At 39.0% G+C, this 15,143-nt stretch overlaps 1 protein-coding gene across 1 annotated transcript in view; it reads right to left on the bottom strand.

Annotated features, from left to right (window-relative positions):
- Nucleotides 1-15,143, bottom strand: part of LOC124264687 (CTD nuclear envelope phosphatase 1-like) — a 53,266-nt gene that overhangs the window by 9,641 nt on the left and 28,482 nt on the right. The window contains exons 3-6 of the mRNA XM_046699444.1: nt 13,150-13,268; nt 9,475-9,546; nt 7,030-7,146; nt 1,131-1,242 (exon numbers count right to left, since the gene is read on the bottom strand). Of these exons, the coding sequence (XP_046555400.1) occupies nt 1,131-1,242; nt 7,030-7,146; nt 9,475-9,546; nt 13,150-13,268 (420 nt within the window). The remainder of the gene's footprint in view (nt 1-1,130; nt 1,243-7,029; nt 7,147-9,474; nt 9,547-13,149; nt 13,269-15,143) is intronic.

Below are 15,143 nucleotides of genomic sequence, written 5' to 3'. Positions count from 1 at the left end.
ACTTGGATAGGATCTGTAGGCTACTTACTTGGATGTGATTGTCAGTTACTTACTTGGATAGGATCTGTAGGCTACTTACTTGGATAGGATCTGTAGGCTACTTACTTGGATGTGATTGTCAGTTACTTACTTGGATAGGATCTGTAGGCTACTTACTTGGATAGGATCTGTAGGCTACTTACTTGGATAGGATCTGTAGGCTATGTACTTGGATAGGATCTGTAGGCAACGTTCTTGGATAGGATCTGTAGGCTACTTACTTGGATAGGATCTGTAGGCTACTTACTTGGATAGGATCTGTAGGCTACTTACTTGGATAGGATCTGTAGGCTACTTACTTGGATAGGATCTGTAGGCTACTGACTTGGATAGGATCTGTAGGCTACGTACTTGGATAGAATCTGTAGGCTACTTACTTGGATAGGATCTGTAGGCTACTTACTTGGATAGGATCTGTAGGCTACTTACTTGGATAGGATCTGTAGGCTACATACTTGGATAGGATCTGTACGCTACTTACTTGGATAGGATCTGTACGCTACTTACTTGGATGTGATTGTCAGTTACTTACTTGGATAGGATCTGTAGGCTACTTACTTGGATAGGATCTGTAGGCTACTTACTTGGATGTGATTGTCAGTTACTTGGATAGGATCTGTGGCTATTAGGATAGGATCTGTAGGCTACTTACTTGGATGTGATTGTCAGTTACTTACTTGGATAGGATCTGTAGGCTACTTACTTGGATAGGATCTGTAGGCTACGTACTTGGATGTGATTGTCAGTTACTTACTTGGATAGGATCTGTAGGCTACTTACTTGGATAGGATCTGTAGGCTACTTACTTGGATAGGATCTGTAGGCTACTTACTTGGATAGGATCTGTAGGCTACGTACTTGGATAGGATCTGTAGGCTACTTACTTGGATAGGATCTGTAGGCTACTTACTTGGATAGGATCTGTAGGCTACTTACTTGGATAGGATCTGTAGGCTACTTACTTGGATAGGATCTGTAGGCTACTTACTTGGATGTGATTGTCAGTTACTTACTTGGATAGGATCTGTAGGCTACTTACTTGGATAGGATCTGTAGGCTACTTACTTGGATAGGATCTGTAGGCTACTTACTTGGATAGGATCTGTAGGCTACTGGAGAGTTGTCTAGAATGAAGATACTTGACAGGTCTGGGCATATATTGGACAGATCTTTTGTGTAGCTACCACAGTCTAAATTACAATGCTGAAACAAAGAAACCATACAATTCAATTTCCACACAAAACTCTCATCAAATAATGGCTCTCAAAAAACTGGAGAAACAAGGTGAGGTGAGGTGAAATTGGGTTTAACGTCGTGCTTGAGAATATTTTGCTCATATGACGACGTGCATGCGTGTGTATGTGTAGGTGCGGCTGCTTGCACTAGCCCAGACTTAAGCTGGTTTTATAGTGCTAGCCCACTGAGATACCACGCCGCAGTGAAGCATGAATACCCCACTCAGACACATTATACTGACTCCCGAGCCGACCAGTCCTTGTTGTACCCATTAATGCCGAACGCCGGACGGGGACCAACAAGTACCATATTTTTACGTCTTTTGGTATGACGGGTCGGGGGATCGAACCCGCGACCTTCCGCTCTCCGGGCGGACGCTCTAACCACTACACCACGGAGGCGGTCGGAGAAAGAAGACATCAAACCATGTAAACATATTTATCATGTTCATTGTGACAAAAGAATTTTGATCTCACCAGTGCAACCTGAGCTTGGAATCAAGCTTGTCATAACAACAGCATGCATGGCCAACCACACTGGCACACAATTCACCTGTTTAGCACTTGTAGACAAGTGATAACATGTAGTCAGTTTAACCATAGAAAACACAATTTCTAGAGACTAACGCTTCGTCTCTGAATACATATAATTGTGACAGTCACAAATAAACCCATTTAACTTGGAAAGAAGCCTCATTGAGATGGAAAAGTCAGAACCTGAGGAAATCTTCATTCAGGGTTCTAGCATTGCAGGGAAGGATAGACAGTTGGGAAAATAATGTGGTTCAGGGACTGTAAGACTGACTAGACAATTTCCTACATAATCATTATCACAGGGCAAATCAGTCCAACTCAGAAAATAATATGAACGCTATGTTTTGGGCAACAAGTATGAGCGGGTACACAGGTAGACACAGGAATGGACATGACACATTGCACCTATACAGGTAAACAAACACCTGTCTTTCTTTGATGAGCGAATGTTTAACATGCAGAACTACCCAACTGGTTCTTTTAACAATCATCATCAGCATGACATGGTGGTTTTAAAAATTAAACATTATATATATCAAGAACTACCTGCGACCATTAAAATATGACGATGTATGTGGTCCTTACAAATACTTCACGGACCAAATAATCCATAATGTTTTCCAACACTGTCATTAAATGAGTATGGTTTTATGCCATGTTGAGAAATATTCTATCAACATCACATTGGGTACACCAAAAATGGGCTTCACTCACTGTACCCATGTGATACAAACTCACAAGCAGGGGAAGTCAGTGAGTTTAATTTTACGCTGCTCTGCGCAATATTCCAGCAATATCATGGTGGGGGACGTCAAAAATGGGCTTCACAAATTGTACCCATGTGGGGAATCTAACCCGGGTTTTCGGTGTGACGAGCATACCTTTCAACCCCGCCTCCCCTCAAACACTGTCTGGTCTAATCAACATAATATTTGTAATCTCTGCAGCTGGCACCCATTTATCAACAGTCGTTTCCTCAAAAAGCAAGTTTATTGAACACATGACCTTTGAAATTCATTAAAGTATTACTTTCAAACTTCAATACAGTATGCAATCTTTTTACGGTAATTTTAATCCTCGAAAGCAGCTCTAAACACTCCACCACAAAGCTGTGAAATCAATACGTGATCAGCTTTAGTTGTCCCTGACAGTGCCCTGTTTCCTTGTCTTATTGTTCATTATAGAAAAACTTCAATATCATGAACATTTAATGTCTGTGGATTATTTATGATAAACAGGCAGTTTCATGACCCCATTTTACATAATACACGGCTCAAAATACTACCAGGGTGGTGAAATTCAGGTTTTTTTAGATCACATGAAACTAGAGTTGTTTCGAACATCACAATGTGTTTTTCATTACTAGAGCTATGATGAAGAGTTTAAATGTTTGTTTGTTGTTGTACAGCACACTCAGCAACATTACAGCTATACGGCGGAGGTCTGTAACTAATCGAGTCTGGACCAGATAACCTGGTGATCAACTGCATGAGCATCGATGTACGCAATTGGGAACCGATGACATGTGTCATCCAAGCCAACAAGCCTAACCACCCGATCCGTTAGTCACCTCTTACGATAAGCATGGGTTACTGGAGACCAATTCTAACCTGGATCATCACAGGTTGAATAATGAACCTGAACAATTTTATGTTTATGCCGGTAGTGAAAACTAGAGAGCACACCTTGCAAATCGGCACAGTTTGTGACCAGCTGATCCACATATTTGGAGTTTTATTTAATGATTCTTTGCAGAGTATTTTGGTCATATTGTAGTTTGTCATCTTGATGTAGGAGTAAAGTGCTGCTGCTGTCCTAGTTTTAGGTGAAACCCAGCAGCACATGTATGTGCAGACAAACCCAGACCCACTACCACAGGTTCCTGGCACACCAAAGGGACACAACTCTGCAAAACCCATTCCAGCCCCTCAGGCATTATACAAAGGATCCCTATTACCCTAGATCCTAAAGAACGGATATTGCATCTCGTGTTACCCTCAAGAGGCCACAATACACCCATATAATTCAAAATGGGTCCTTTGTTCAAACTTACTCAGCCGTATTTTAGAATACTTGTTGTAACACGTGAAGCCAGTAATTCATGAATAACCTACCCCATTAATGAGTATGCCACTACCTGATAAACAAACACAAAGTCCACACTCCATTATTTGTCCTCCTGCCGTGTATCTGAACTACATCGCCTTAGTATGCACATAGAATAAAATGTTTTGAAAATTAGACAACATTAATGATTCTGTTAACCATCTTAGTTATTTATCGAATTTCTTCCAAGTCAGGAATAATTCTGTGAGTTGTAAATGTCATCCATGTAAACTTGCTCAAAGGAAGTTCAACAATATTCATAACATAAGTGAGTGAGTATAGTTTTACGCCACTTTTATCAATATTCCAGCAATATCATGGTGGGGGGACACCAGAAATGGGCTTCACACATTGTACCATTGTTGGGAATCGAACTCAGTTCTTCAGCGTGACAAGTGAATACTTTAACCACTAACCAACCATCTCAAGCCATTTATTTATTTTATGCTGCTTTTAGCAATATTCCAGCAATATCAGGGCATGGAGACACCAAAACTGGGCTTCACTCATTGTACCAATGTGGGCAGTGAGCGTACGAGTGAGTGAGTGAGTAAGTGAAAATTGCTTCACACTCTATCAGCAATGTTGCAGCTATTCCCAGCAAACCTCCATGTAGCATGACAAGTGAATGCCTTAACACTAAGGTACCATCTCAAGCCATTATGTATCATGACCAAGTCAGAGGCTGATATCTGGCCCCAGGAAATGTCTTTGAAGATTCTTCCTTGGAACTGACCGTTTCTTGGTTAATGTCAATCCAGCATGGCATCAAATAATTGTTGAGGTGATTGGGTTTTCTTTGCTGATATTAACAGGACCAAAAAGATAATGAGGTTTCCTAATGCTTTGATTCTCATTATTGCTTTGAATGCTGTCTAAAGTACATTGTTAAAATACCTTTGAAAAATAACAAAAGGAACAAATCCATATTTTGAACCATTCTTTCCCCAATTTGCCTGACAATGTCTCTTGTACAATGTCAGATGTCATCCAAGTTAAACACAGTGGAGGACAGAGTGATTAGCTTAACGCTGACCATTACTTCAGTTACGACACATTTTGACACCAGGTGGTATGTACAAGCTCTCAGCAATATTTCATTATACCCGTGAAGGTCTGGGTTAGAATATTGATCTTCAGTAACCCATGTTTGTCGTAAGAGGCGACTAACGGGATTGGGTAGTGAGGCTCGCTGACTTGGTTGTCACATGTCATCGGTTTCCAATTGCGCATATTTATGCTCCTGTTGTTGATCACTGGATTATCTGGTCCAGACTCAATTATTTACAGACCACCACCATATAGCTGGAATATTGCTGAGTGCGGTGTAAAACTAAACTCACTCACTCAATCATGTCAATATTTCATTTACCACAGACAGGGTGGAAATAACCCATTGCCCGACGTCCGAGTCAAGTGTTTTTTTCTGTCGGGCAAGCAAATTTGTATATCACGCTGTACCGGTGTCCAGTTGACTTTCCAATGTTAATAATGTTGTTTATTTAAAAAATCAACAAGAAAACGGCCGGTATAGTGGAAAACTTATCAGGGCAAGTGATTTTACATGTGCCATTGTACTGGAGTACACCAGCAATTTTAAAGTTATTTCCACCCCTGACAGAGAATCCATAACAAACATGACCACATCAACGTAATGGCCTTTACGCATGCTCTCACAGTGACATATATTCCAGGCTGATCAAATTATAGGCTTGGTTGTTTCAAAGCTCAGTTGAACACAGACAACATGAGTATTATGGATCTCTGTTGGAATGAAATATATTTATGGCTACACAAATCTTTCAAAAAATCAACAGCCATTGTTTGCAGGTAAGCACAAAACTGGTGATCAATGTTTCAGTGTGGCATGTGACAGGAATCAATACTTGAGACAAAGAATCTTCACACAACTACTGCTTGTGACAGATTGGAAATATTAGTCAGAATAAAAATAACTGTTGAAAGTTGATGTAGAATCAATTCATAAATACAGGAGTGAGTGAGGGGTGGGGGGTGGGAGAGGGAGGAGGTTTTAAGCCGTTTTTATTCCAGCAATATAAAGGTGGGGGACACCAGAAATGGGCTTCACACATTGTAGGACGATTAAGGAATCAAACCTGGTTTTCGCATGAGCAAACACTTTAACCACTAGGCAACCCCACTGTTCTCATTCTCAAATAGGACTGACTGAGGAAGTTACTAAAGTTCTAAATATGGAAGGCAAGACATAAAATGCTGTGGTTATTGAGCTTACAGACATGTCACCTACAGTGAAAGGGGAATATTTGTATTTGTTAGGTTTGTATTCCTCAAAAAGCTTTTTCTGATAAAGGTAATAAAAGGAACAAACACTGGACAAAGATCCCGACAAGCCCTCGTATTGTTAGGTCTTGTCTCCATAAATGACAAACTGAATTGGTCCTGCTTCAAAATCTACCTGAGGCTAAGGAGTCAAATGACCATATAAGAGCAGAGTTAGCACCCTTGCTTGGGATTTCAGTTAGGTCAAGTCCAATCGACCGTGGGACTTGAACATGATTTGCTTATGAATCCTCAGCAGTCTTTTGACAGATATTTTTGAAATCACTCCATTTATTAATTCAAGGTACTTAAGTAATTTGATCACCTCCAAGGTAAAACCTTTTTTTATTTCAACAAAGATTTTGATCTTCTTGACTGGTTGCTGCTATTTTGTTTGAAGTAACAATGCAAGAGATATGAGATGGCAAATTTGATTGGCCAACAGGAGCAAGAGAGAAGGGACATAACCAGTGTATGAAATAAGCCAAAACTCCAGCCAGACATCAGTGCTGGTAACTTCAAAATATTACCAGCCCAAAACGGATTTAACCAGACTAAATATGGTGAATTTATTCAGATGTATGAAAGATAAAAAAAAAATTACCAGACCATGGGGCTGGCTAGCTGTAAATTTAGACCGTCGGGTGGTCGGATGGGCCTTATTTCATACACTGACATAACTTGTTACAGCTGCTGATGGACTACATTCAAGCCAAGGTAGACAATGGTGGAAACAGGATTAAGATAGTCAATTAACTCCCTTGTCTTTAGAAGTTGTCCCTCACTTCATCGATATTGCAATCAATGTACTCACTTGTCTATAGTATCTCCTTCGTAAAACCCCCCTGTTATTGTCGAGTTTGTCGGCGACTGCCGCGCCATATATCTCCATACTGGCTGTGAAGACTACCAGGTCGTACCACTGGCTCACCTGCAACACAAGCATCATTAGTGAGGGATCGAAAGAAATACTGTCACATCAACAACTTTACATCAATGCTGTCTCAGATAACTGGAGACATAACTGACCTGGGGTGATGCTAGGGGCACTTATAATGAACTTCATGTTTCTAGCCTTGATCAAAATATTTACAAATATGCAACCAAAAGCCTTCCCAGCTGATCCGATTTGACAGTTTTCAAGTTAAAGTATGGGAGCTACAATCACCTTAGCTCTTCTGTTGTTTTGTGAAACATGGCTCTCGATTGATGGATTGATTTTTGGATTTAAACATAAAAGCATTCATGCCAAGTCAAACACAATGGTTGTCACGACGGCCATTTTGGAACTGTCATTCTCTCCCATTGATATTTGGAGAGTGAACTCTTTCATATATTCATGGCAGTTTTGCATAAATGTAAGTATTTAGGAATTAATGATTGTGTTGCTTTGTTGGCTTCAGATATCTACAATCTGAAAGTAAAAGTATCGCTACGATTGCTTTGTGGAATGAGCCGTGAACTCACAAGCAGGGGTAGTTTTCAACCAACAATATCATGCAAAGAGGCAACCTCAGAGTGAGTGAGTGAGTTTAATTTTATGCCGCTTTTAGCAGTATTCCAGCAATAGCATGGCCGGGGACACCAGAAATGGGCTTCACACATTGCACCCATGTGGGGAATCGAACCCTGGTCTTTGGCGTGACAAGCGGAAGCTTTAACCACAAGGCTACCCACTCCAACCAAATAGGGAATGAGGATTATCTTGGAAAACTGGGATCAAACACTGTTATAAGACTAATCATCATCAGTACAGTGTGTTTTGAACTGAATCCACCTTCATCCTTCAATCTGTGAAGCAAGCCAACACAAGTTTCAGGTTTAGATAAATCCAGTCAAGGTCAATAACTACTTGATATTACTGTATTATCATGTTTTACAAAATTCTAACTTAATCAAACTGACCATGCTGACAATAGTTGATTCAAAATATTGTGATGATTCAACCAAAATATAAACAGCTGGCATGTTTTGTCTTGTGTTCTTCACGACCCCTCCAAAAGTTCAACACAGGGACAAACTTCAGCAAATTTCCAGTTGAACAATTTGATTTTTCAGTATGACAGATGAACAATATTAACTTCGAAAATATATAGAATGATTTATTCATATCAAACAAACGCGACACTTATTCTTTCATCAATCTGTTACTGTCATTGGAGCATCAACTGTTGAACAACGATAATAAAACAGCTGGTAGGGATGTTCTCAAAAATGTATGAATAACGGTGAAGCCAATGCTCAAAAACACATTATCACAATTATCTTTCCTTCCAACTGTTGCATGAACCCACGAGGTGAGGTGACACAGGAGTTTATGATGCATGAAAGATTATTGCACTTGTATACAAACAGTACTGCACATGTGGTCGGATGCTTGATGATGTTTGAAATAGTACTGAGTGCTCATCTAGATACCATGACATGGCATTGCTTGAATTGTTTTTTTGTGACAGCTCATCTAGATACCATGTCATGTCATGCTTTGCGAGTGAGTGATTATGGTTTTAAGCCGGTTTTAGACAAAATTCAGCAATATCACAGTGGTGAACACCAGAAATGACGCGTCACACATTCCACCCATGTGGGGATTCTAACCCATGTCTTTGGCGTGACAAGTGAATGCTTTAACCACTAGGCCACCTAACTTCCCCCACAATGCTTCAACTAACCTGACTAACACATGTTTTGTAGTGAAAGCTCATCTAGACACTATACCAGTTAACATAACACACTCAGACATATTATACTCACACATCTTGGTTTTTTTGCCAAACAAGTATAAGCCTTTTAACAGTTCTTTGCCACAACCAAGGAGAAACTCTTCAGCCAGAACTACACTTTGACTGAGCTTGTTTTACTTTGCAATATTCCTGCAACATCATGCCACTAGAAATGGGCTTCACAATGTGGGGATTCGAACCGGGTCTTCAGAGCCAATGCTTTAACCATTAGGCTACCCCACCGCCCCTCCAGAACTACACAAGTGAATGAGTGAGTCTAGTATTAATCTTCCTTTAGCAATATTCCAGCAATATCAAAGCAGTGGGCACTAGAAATGGGCTTCACATATTGTAACAATGTAGGGAATCAAACCCAGGTCTTGAGGTTGACGAGGGAACGCTTTACCCACAAGGCTACCAACTGCCACAACTACAAGGAGGTGGATACTACAGACACTGAAACTATTGATGACATGAAGCAGGTGCCAGTATTATTTCATGTAATGTGGAATGGGAGAATGATAAAATAAACTTACAACTTCCAAAAAATAATCAACATGTGGCCTTTTATGCACGAAGAATCTGACTGGATGTCGGTCTATTGTAACCTGAAAAAAGATAGCAACATAATCTTTAAAAATACACAGACAATGTAGACATTTATTCATGATTCTTCAGTAATAGCTGTTTCTGAAAAAAGTTCTTACCAATGTCTTGGGGACAAAATAGGTTGCATCAGAAGGACCTTTTCTGAATTCCCAATGAAATGACAAATAATAAGTTGACATTGGCCAATCAGGAAACAGTTTAAACAGAGCCAGTTTTAAACTGGCGATTTCCATTCCATGCTAAGCTTTGAAATATAATTTGTTAACTGTATGTAGAAAGACATAAACATGATAAAGGAGGACAATGATGGAATCAGTTGTACAGACTGTAACTTTCGTTCAGAATACCCCATGTTGATCTTTGCAATTTTCCTAATATGGTAAGGGATAATTAATTATTCATATAATTATTATTATTAATTAATCTGAAATTGGTAATATTCATGGTCATGTGACCCATAATGGCACAGACTACAGATCTTTGTTAACAGTAAACAGCAATTAATGATATGAAAAAGGAATGTGATTGTCATATTGACCAATGTGATTTAACTGACAAATTTCTGTAGCTTTGATGAAGAAAAAGAAGCCTTATAATTGAGAGAAATTTCACTTCACTTCTATGCGTCTTGTATGTAGACCATACAGAAAAATTATGGAGGGTTTTCAAACAACAATGCCGTGATGTCAGGATCAGGGGAGATAATTCAGTAGTCAAATCACACATACCACTAGGAATAGCTATGACTTAGTGTTTAAAATTTCATTTCATTTTTTGTATGTATCTGTGTAACCACAGGAATAAAGGCTACCATAATCCAGAGGGAATGTTTACGTCATAATTTTTGAAACTCGAGTATTATACATTTGTATAACCTTAACATTATCAAGACAATTGGGCAATACAAACTGTCTTACAGACATATAGACAAATGTCATTCATCAGACCTACAACAAAAATATATGATATCTGACACCATCACTCTTTCCCATTGATATTATGATAAACAGATAATGTACATTTAAACACACACAAAAATGAAAATCTTGTTTAATGATCTTATTGATTTAGTGCAAGTATGAGTTATTGAGTTTGGTTTAATGCTATTTGAAGCATTATTCCAGCATTATTCTAGCATTATTCCAGCTATACTCCAGCATTATTCCAGCAATATTCCAGCTATTCTCTAGCATTATTCCAGCAATATTCCAGCAATAATCCAGCTATCCTCTAGCATTATTCCAGCAATATTCCAGCAATAATCCAGCTATACTCTAGCATTATTCCAGCAATAATCCAGCTATACTCTAGCATTATTCCAGCAATATTCCAGCAATAATCCAGCTATACTCTAGCATTATTCCAGCAATATTCCAGCTATACTCTAGCATTATTCCAGCAATATTCCAGCTATACTCTAGCATTATTCCAGCAATATTCCAGCTATACTCTAGCATTATTCCAGCAATATTCCAGCAATAATCCAGCTATACTCTAGCATTATTCCAGCAATATTCCAGCTATACTCTAGCATTATTCCAGCTATACTCTAGCATTATTCCAGCAATATTCAGCTATTCTCTAGCAATATTCCAGCTATACTCTAGCATTATTCCAGCAATATTCCAGCAATAATCCAGCTATACTCTAGCATTATTCCAGCAATATTCCAGCTATACTCTAGCATTATTCCAGCAATAATCCAGCTATACTCTAGCATTATTCCAGCAATATTCCAGCAATAATCCAGCTATACTCTAGCATTATTCCAGCAATAATCCAGCAATAATCCAGCTATACTCTAGCATTATTCCAGCAATAATCCAGCTATACTCTAGCATTATTCCAGCAATATTCCAGCTATACTCTAGCATTATTCCAGCAATAATCCAGCTATACTCTAGCATTATTCCAGCAATATTCCAGCTATACTCTAGCATTATTCCAGCAATATTCCAGCAATAATCCAGCTATACTCTAGCATTATTCCAGCAATATTCCAGCTATACTCCAGCATTATTCCAGCAATAATCCAGCTATACTCTAGCATTATTCCAGCAATATTCCAGCTATACTCTAGCATTATTCCAGCATTATTCCAGCAATAATCCAGCTATACTCTAGCATTATTCCAGCAATATTCCAGCAATACTCTAGCATTATTCCAGCAATATTCCAGCAATAATCCAGCTATACTCTAGCATTATTCCAGCAATAATCCAGCTATACTCTAGCATTATTCCAGCAATATTCCAGCAATAATCCAGCTATACTCTAGCATTATTCCAGCAATATTCCAGCAATAATCCAGCTATACTCTAGCATTATTCCAGCAATATTCCAGCTATACTCTAGCATTATTCCAGCAATATTCCAGCAATAATCCAGCTATACTCTAGCATTATTCCAGCAATATTCCAGCTATACTCTAGCATTATTCCAGCAATATTCCAGCTATACTCTAGCATTATTCCAGCAATATTCCAGCTATACTCTAGCATTATTCCAGCAATATTCCAGCAATAATCCAGCTATACTCTAGCATTATTCCAGCAATATTCCAGCTATACTCTAGCATTATTCCAGCAATACTCCAGCATTATTCCAGCAATATTCCAGCTATACTCTAGCATTATTCCAGCTATACTCTAGCATTATTCCAGCAATATTCCAGCAATAATCCAGCTATACTCTAGCATTATTCCAGCATTATTCCAGCTATACTCTAGCATTATTCCAGCAATAATCCAGCTATACTCTAGCATTATTCCAGCAATATTCCAGCAATAATCCAGCTATACTCTAGCATTATTCCAGCAATAATCCAGCAATAATCCAGCTCTATATTATTCCAGCAATAATCCAGCTATACTCTAGCATTATTCCAGCAATATTCCAGCTATACTCTAGCATTATTCCAGCAATAATCCAGCTATACTCTAGCATTATTCCAGCAATATTCCAGCTATACTCTAGCATTATTCCAGCAATATTCCAGCAATAATCCAGCTATACTCTAGCATTATTCCAGCAATATTCCAGCTATACTCTAGCATTATTCCAGCAATAATCCAGCTATACTCTAGCATTATTCCAGCAATATTCCAGCTATACTCTAGCATTATTCCAGCATTATTCCAGCAATAATCCAGCTATACTCTAGCATTATTCCAGCAATATTCCAGCTATACTCTAGCATTATTCCAGCAATAATCCAGCTATACTCTAGCATTATTCCAGCAATACTCCAGCATTATTCCAGCAATATTCCAGCTATACTCTAGCATTATTCCAGCAATATTCCAGCTATACTCTAGCATTATTCCAGCAATATTCCAGCAATACTCCAGCATTATTCCAGCATTATTCCAGCAATATTCCAGCTATACACTAGCATTATTCCTGCAATACTCCAGCTATACTCCAGCAATATTCCAGCAACATAACAGCCAGGGATCCCAGGAAAGGACCAACTGCACCCATATAGGGAACTGAACACGGACCTTCAGATGCTAAACCACATGAACTACTAAGCTGTCACGTTGCCTCACTGGCTGCAAACATGTGTGTTAATACATCTGACATGTGTTGAGTGTACTCACTTTTAGGACAAAGTCTGGAGGTGTACCCGGTTTGACTGTCTGTCGTAGAACACCGTCGTGATGTGAATGTATAAGTGTTTCATCAAGATCCAACACTAAAACCTTCCTTTTTAACATACCTGAAACACAACACAATATACCTTAGACATTTCTCAACATACCTGAAACATGAGAAAAAGCAAATTTATATACCCATGTAAACTTAGGATAGCAATACAGGGGTGTAATACGGATAACGTGGTCAGATTCCGTATTGCACCCTAGATTCCATATTGAACCCCTGCCGGTTCTACATTGCTACTGCTATGATTTGTTTTATTAAGTAACAGATCCATGCAAGATAAGAGGGTATATAATAAATATAGAAAGTCATACTAGTGCATTTGGATATTTTGTATTGAATTCGAAGATGTCATGGGAGCAGAGAAACACAGAAACACCTCGTTGTTTCTCTGCTCCCATGACATCTTCTCGTTCAATATATAACATCCAAATGCACTAGTATAACATTCTATATCTATATCGTACATAATTATAAACATGGCACAATATGCAATGAAAGTGAGAGAGTGAGTTTAAGTTTTGCGCTGCACGCAGCAATATTCCAGCTATATTGTGGCAGTCTGTAAATAATTGAGTCTGGACCAGACAATCCAGTCTATGCATTTGGGATACGATGACATGTGCCAACCAAGTCAGCGAGCCTGACCACCCGATCATGTTAGCCGCCTCTTACAACAAGCATGGGATACTGAAGATCAATTCTAACCCATATCTTCATGGGCCACACGCAAATAGATATCAAGGTAGCAGAGACAAAACATGGGCTTCAAAAACAGTATCTATATCAGGATTCAAACCTGGTTAAAACCAACCACTGAACCCCTAAAAGTTGAACAGTGAGGATGCGACAAGGACGGTTTCTTACTTTCATGCTTAATTTTGAACAGTGGTAATGACGAGAAGCAACAGACTTTTGTGTCACATTTCCAACACTCCTACTGTCCTACAATACTCCTCCGTCTCAGACAAGGACTGACTTGGAGCTATGAACGTAATGGGGCTGTTTGAGTTCTTCTACATTGGATTTCAGCATGACTAAGGGAGACAACTCTTTACAGTATGGTCACATGAACAAATTACCGCTATTGAAAGTTTAAAAGAGAAAAACACCAGAGACTCCTTGATTTCAATAGTTTACTTCAAACACTGGCTACTCTCATCCAGAATATAGCGCAGACTTTCACTTAGTTTCTTAAAAAATATTTTGATAGAAACAACTACATTGAAATTAAACTGGAGCCAGAGTCAGAACGGATTTAGTGAAAAATCCAGAGTAGCCTTATTTAAGGCTATTGCATTACAGTAAGGGCTGAGAGAAAAGGAAAATAATATGGTTGAAGGAACCAAACTACATTACTTGTTTGAGTAAAATTACTTTTCCAGAACAAATGTCTTTTCATAAAACACAACCCTCGGCTTCATCCGGCCATCAAATGCCCAGGCCCAGTTGGCCTGCTGGTCAAGTTGTAACAGCCTACTTATGCTGTTTCTGACATCAATAGCTAACATGGATCTATTAGTTCTTCACGTAACATGCAGTTCATTAATGTTTCACACATCGATACATTGAATGTCTATATAAGATGGTACAGAGACCATGAACCAGACTATACTGGCTTGTGATTGCTTTCTCAACACAGTGACATTATCTCAGACAAGTGCTCCATATTGGGTTCAGTTCGATAACTGATAACATGGATCTATTAGCATTAGTTTCTTCATATAACATGAAGTACATGAAAGTTTCACAAATCGATACACTGAAAATCTTTTTTGTCTGTTTGTTGCTTTACGCCGCACTCGGCAATATTCCAGGCTTTCCAGCTGACGGCCTGACCACCCGATCGCCTCAAACGACAAGCATGGGTTGCTGAAGACCAATTCTAACCCGGATCCTCCTATAAGATGGTTCAGAATGAGACAGACTGTGC

The sequence above is a fragment of the Haliotis rubra genome, unplaced genomic scaffold (genome assembly GCF_003918875.1).
Source record: "Haliotis rubra isolate DU_JTF1 unplaced genomic scaffold, ASM391887v1 Scf938, whole genome shotgun sequence".
Lineage (NCBI taxonomy): Eukaryota > Metazoa > Mollusca > Gastropoda > Lepetellida > Haliotidae > Haliotis > Haliotis rubra.
This window is presented reverse-complemented; position numbering and strand designations above follow the sequence as displayed.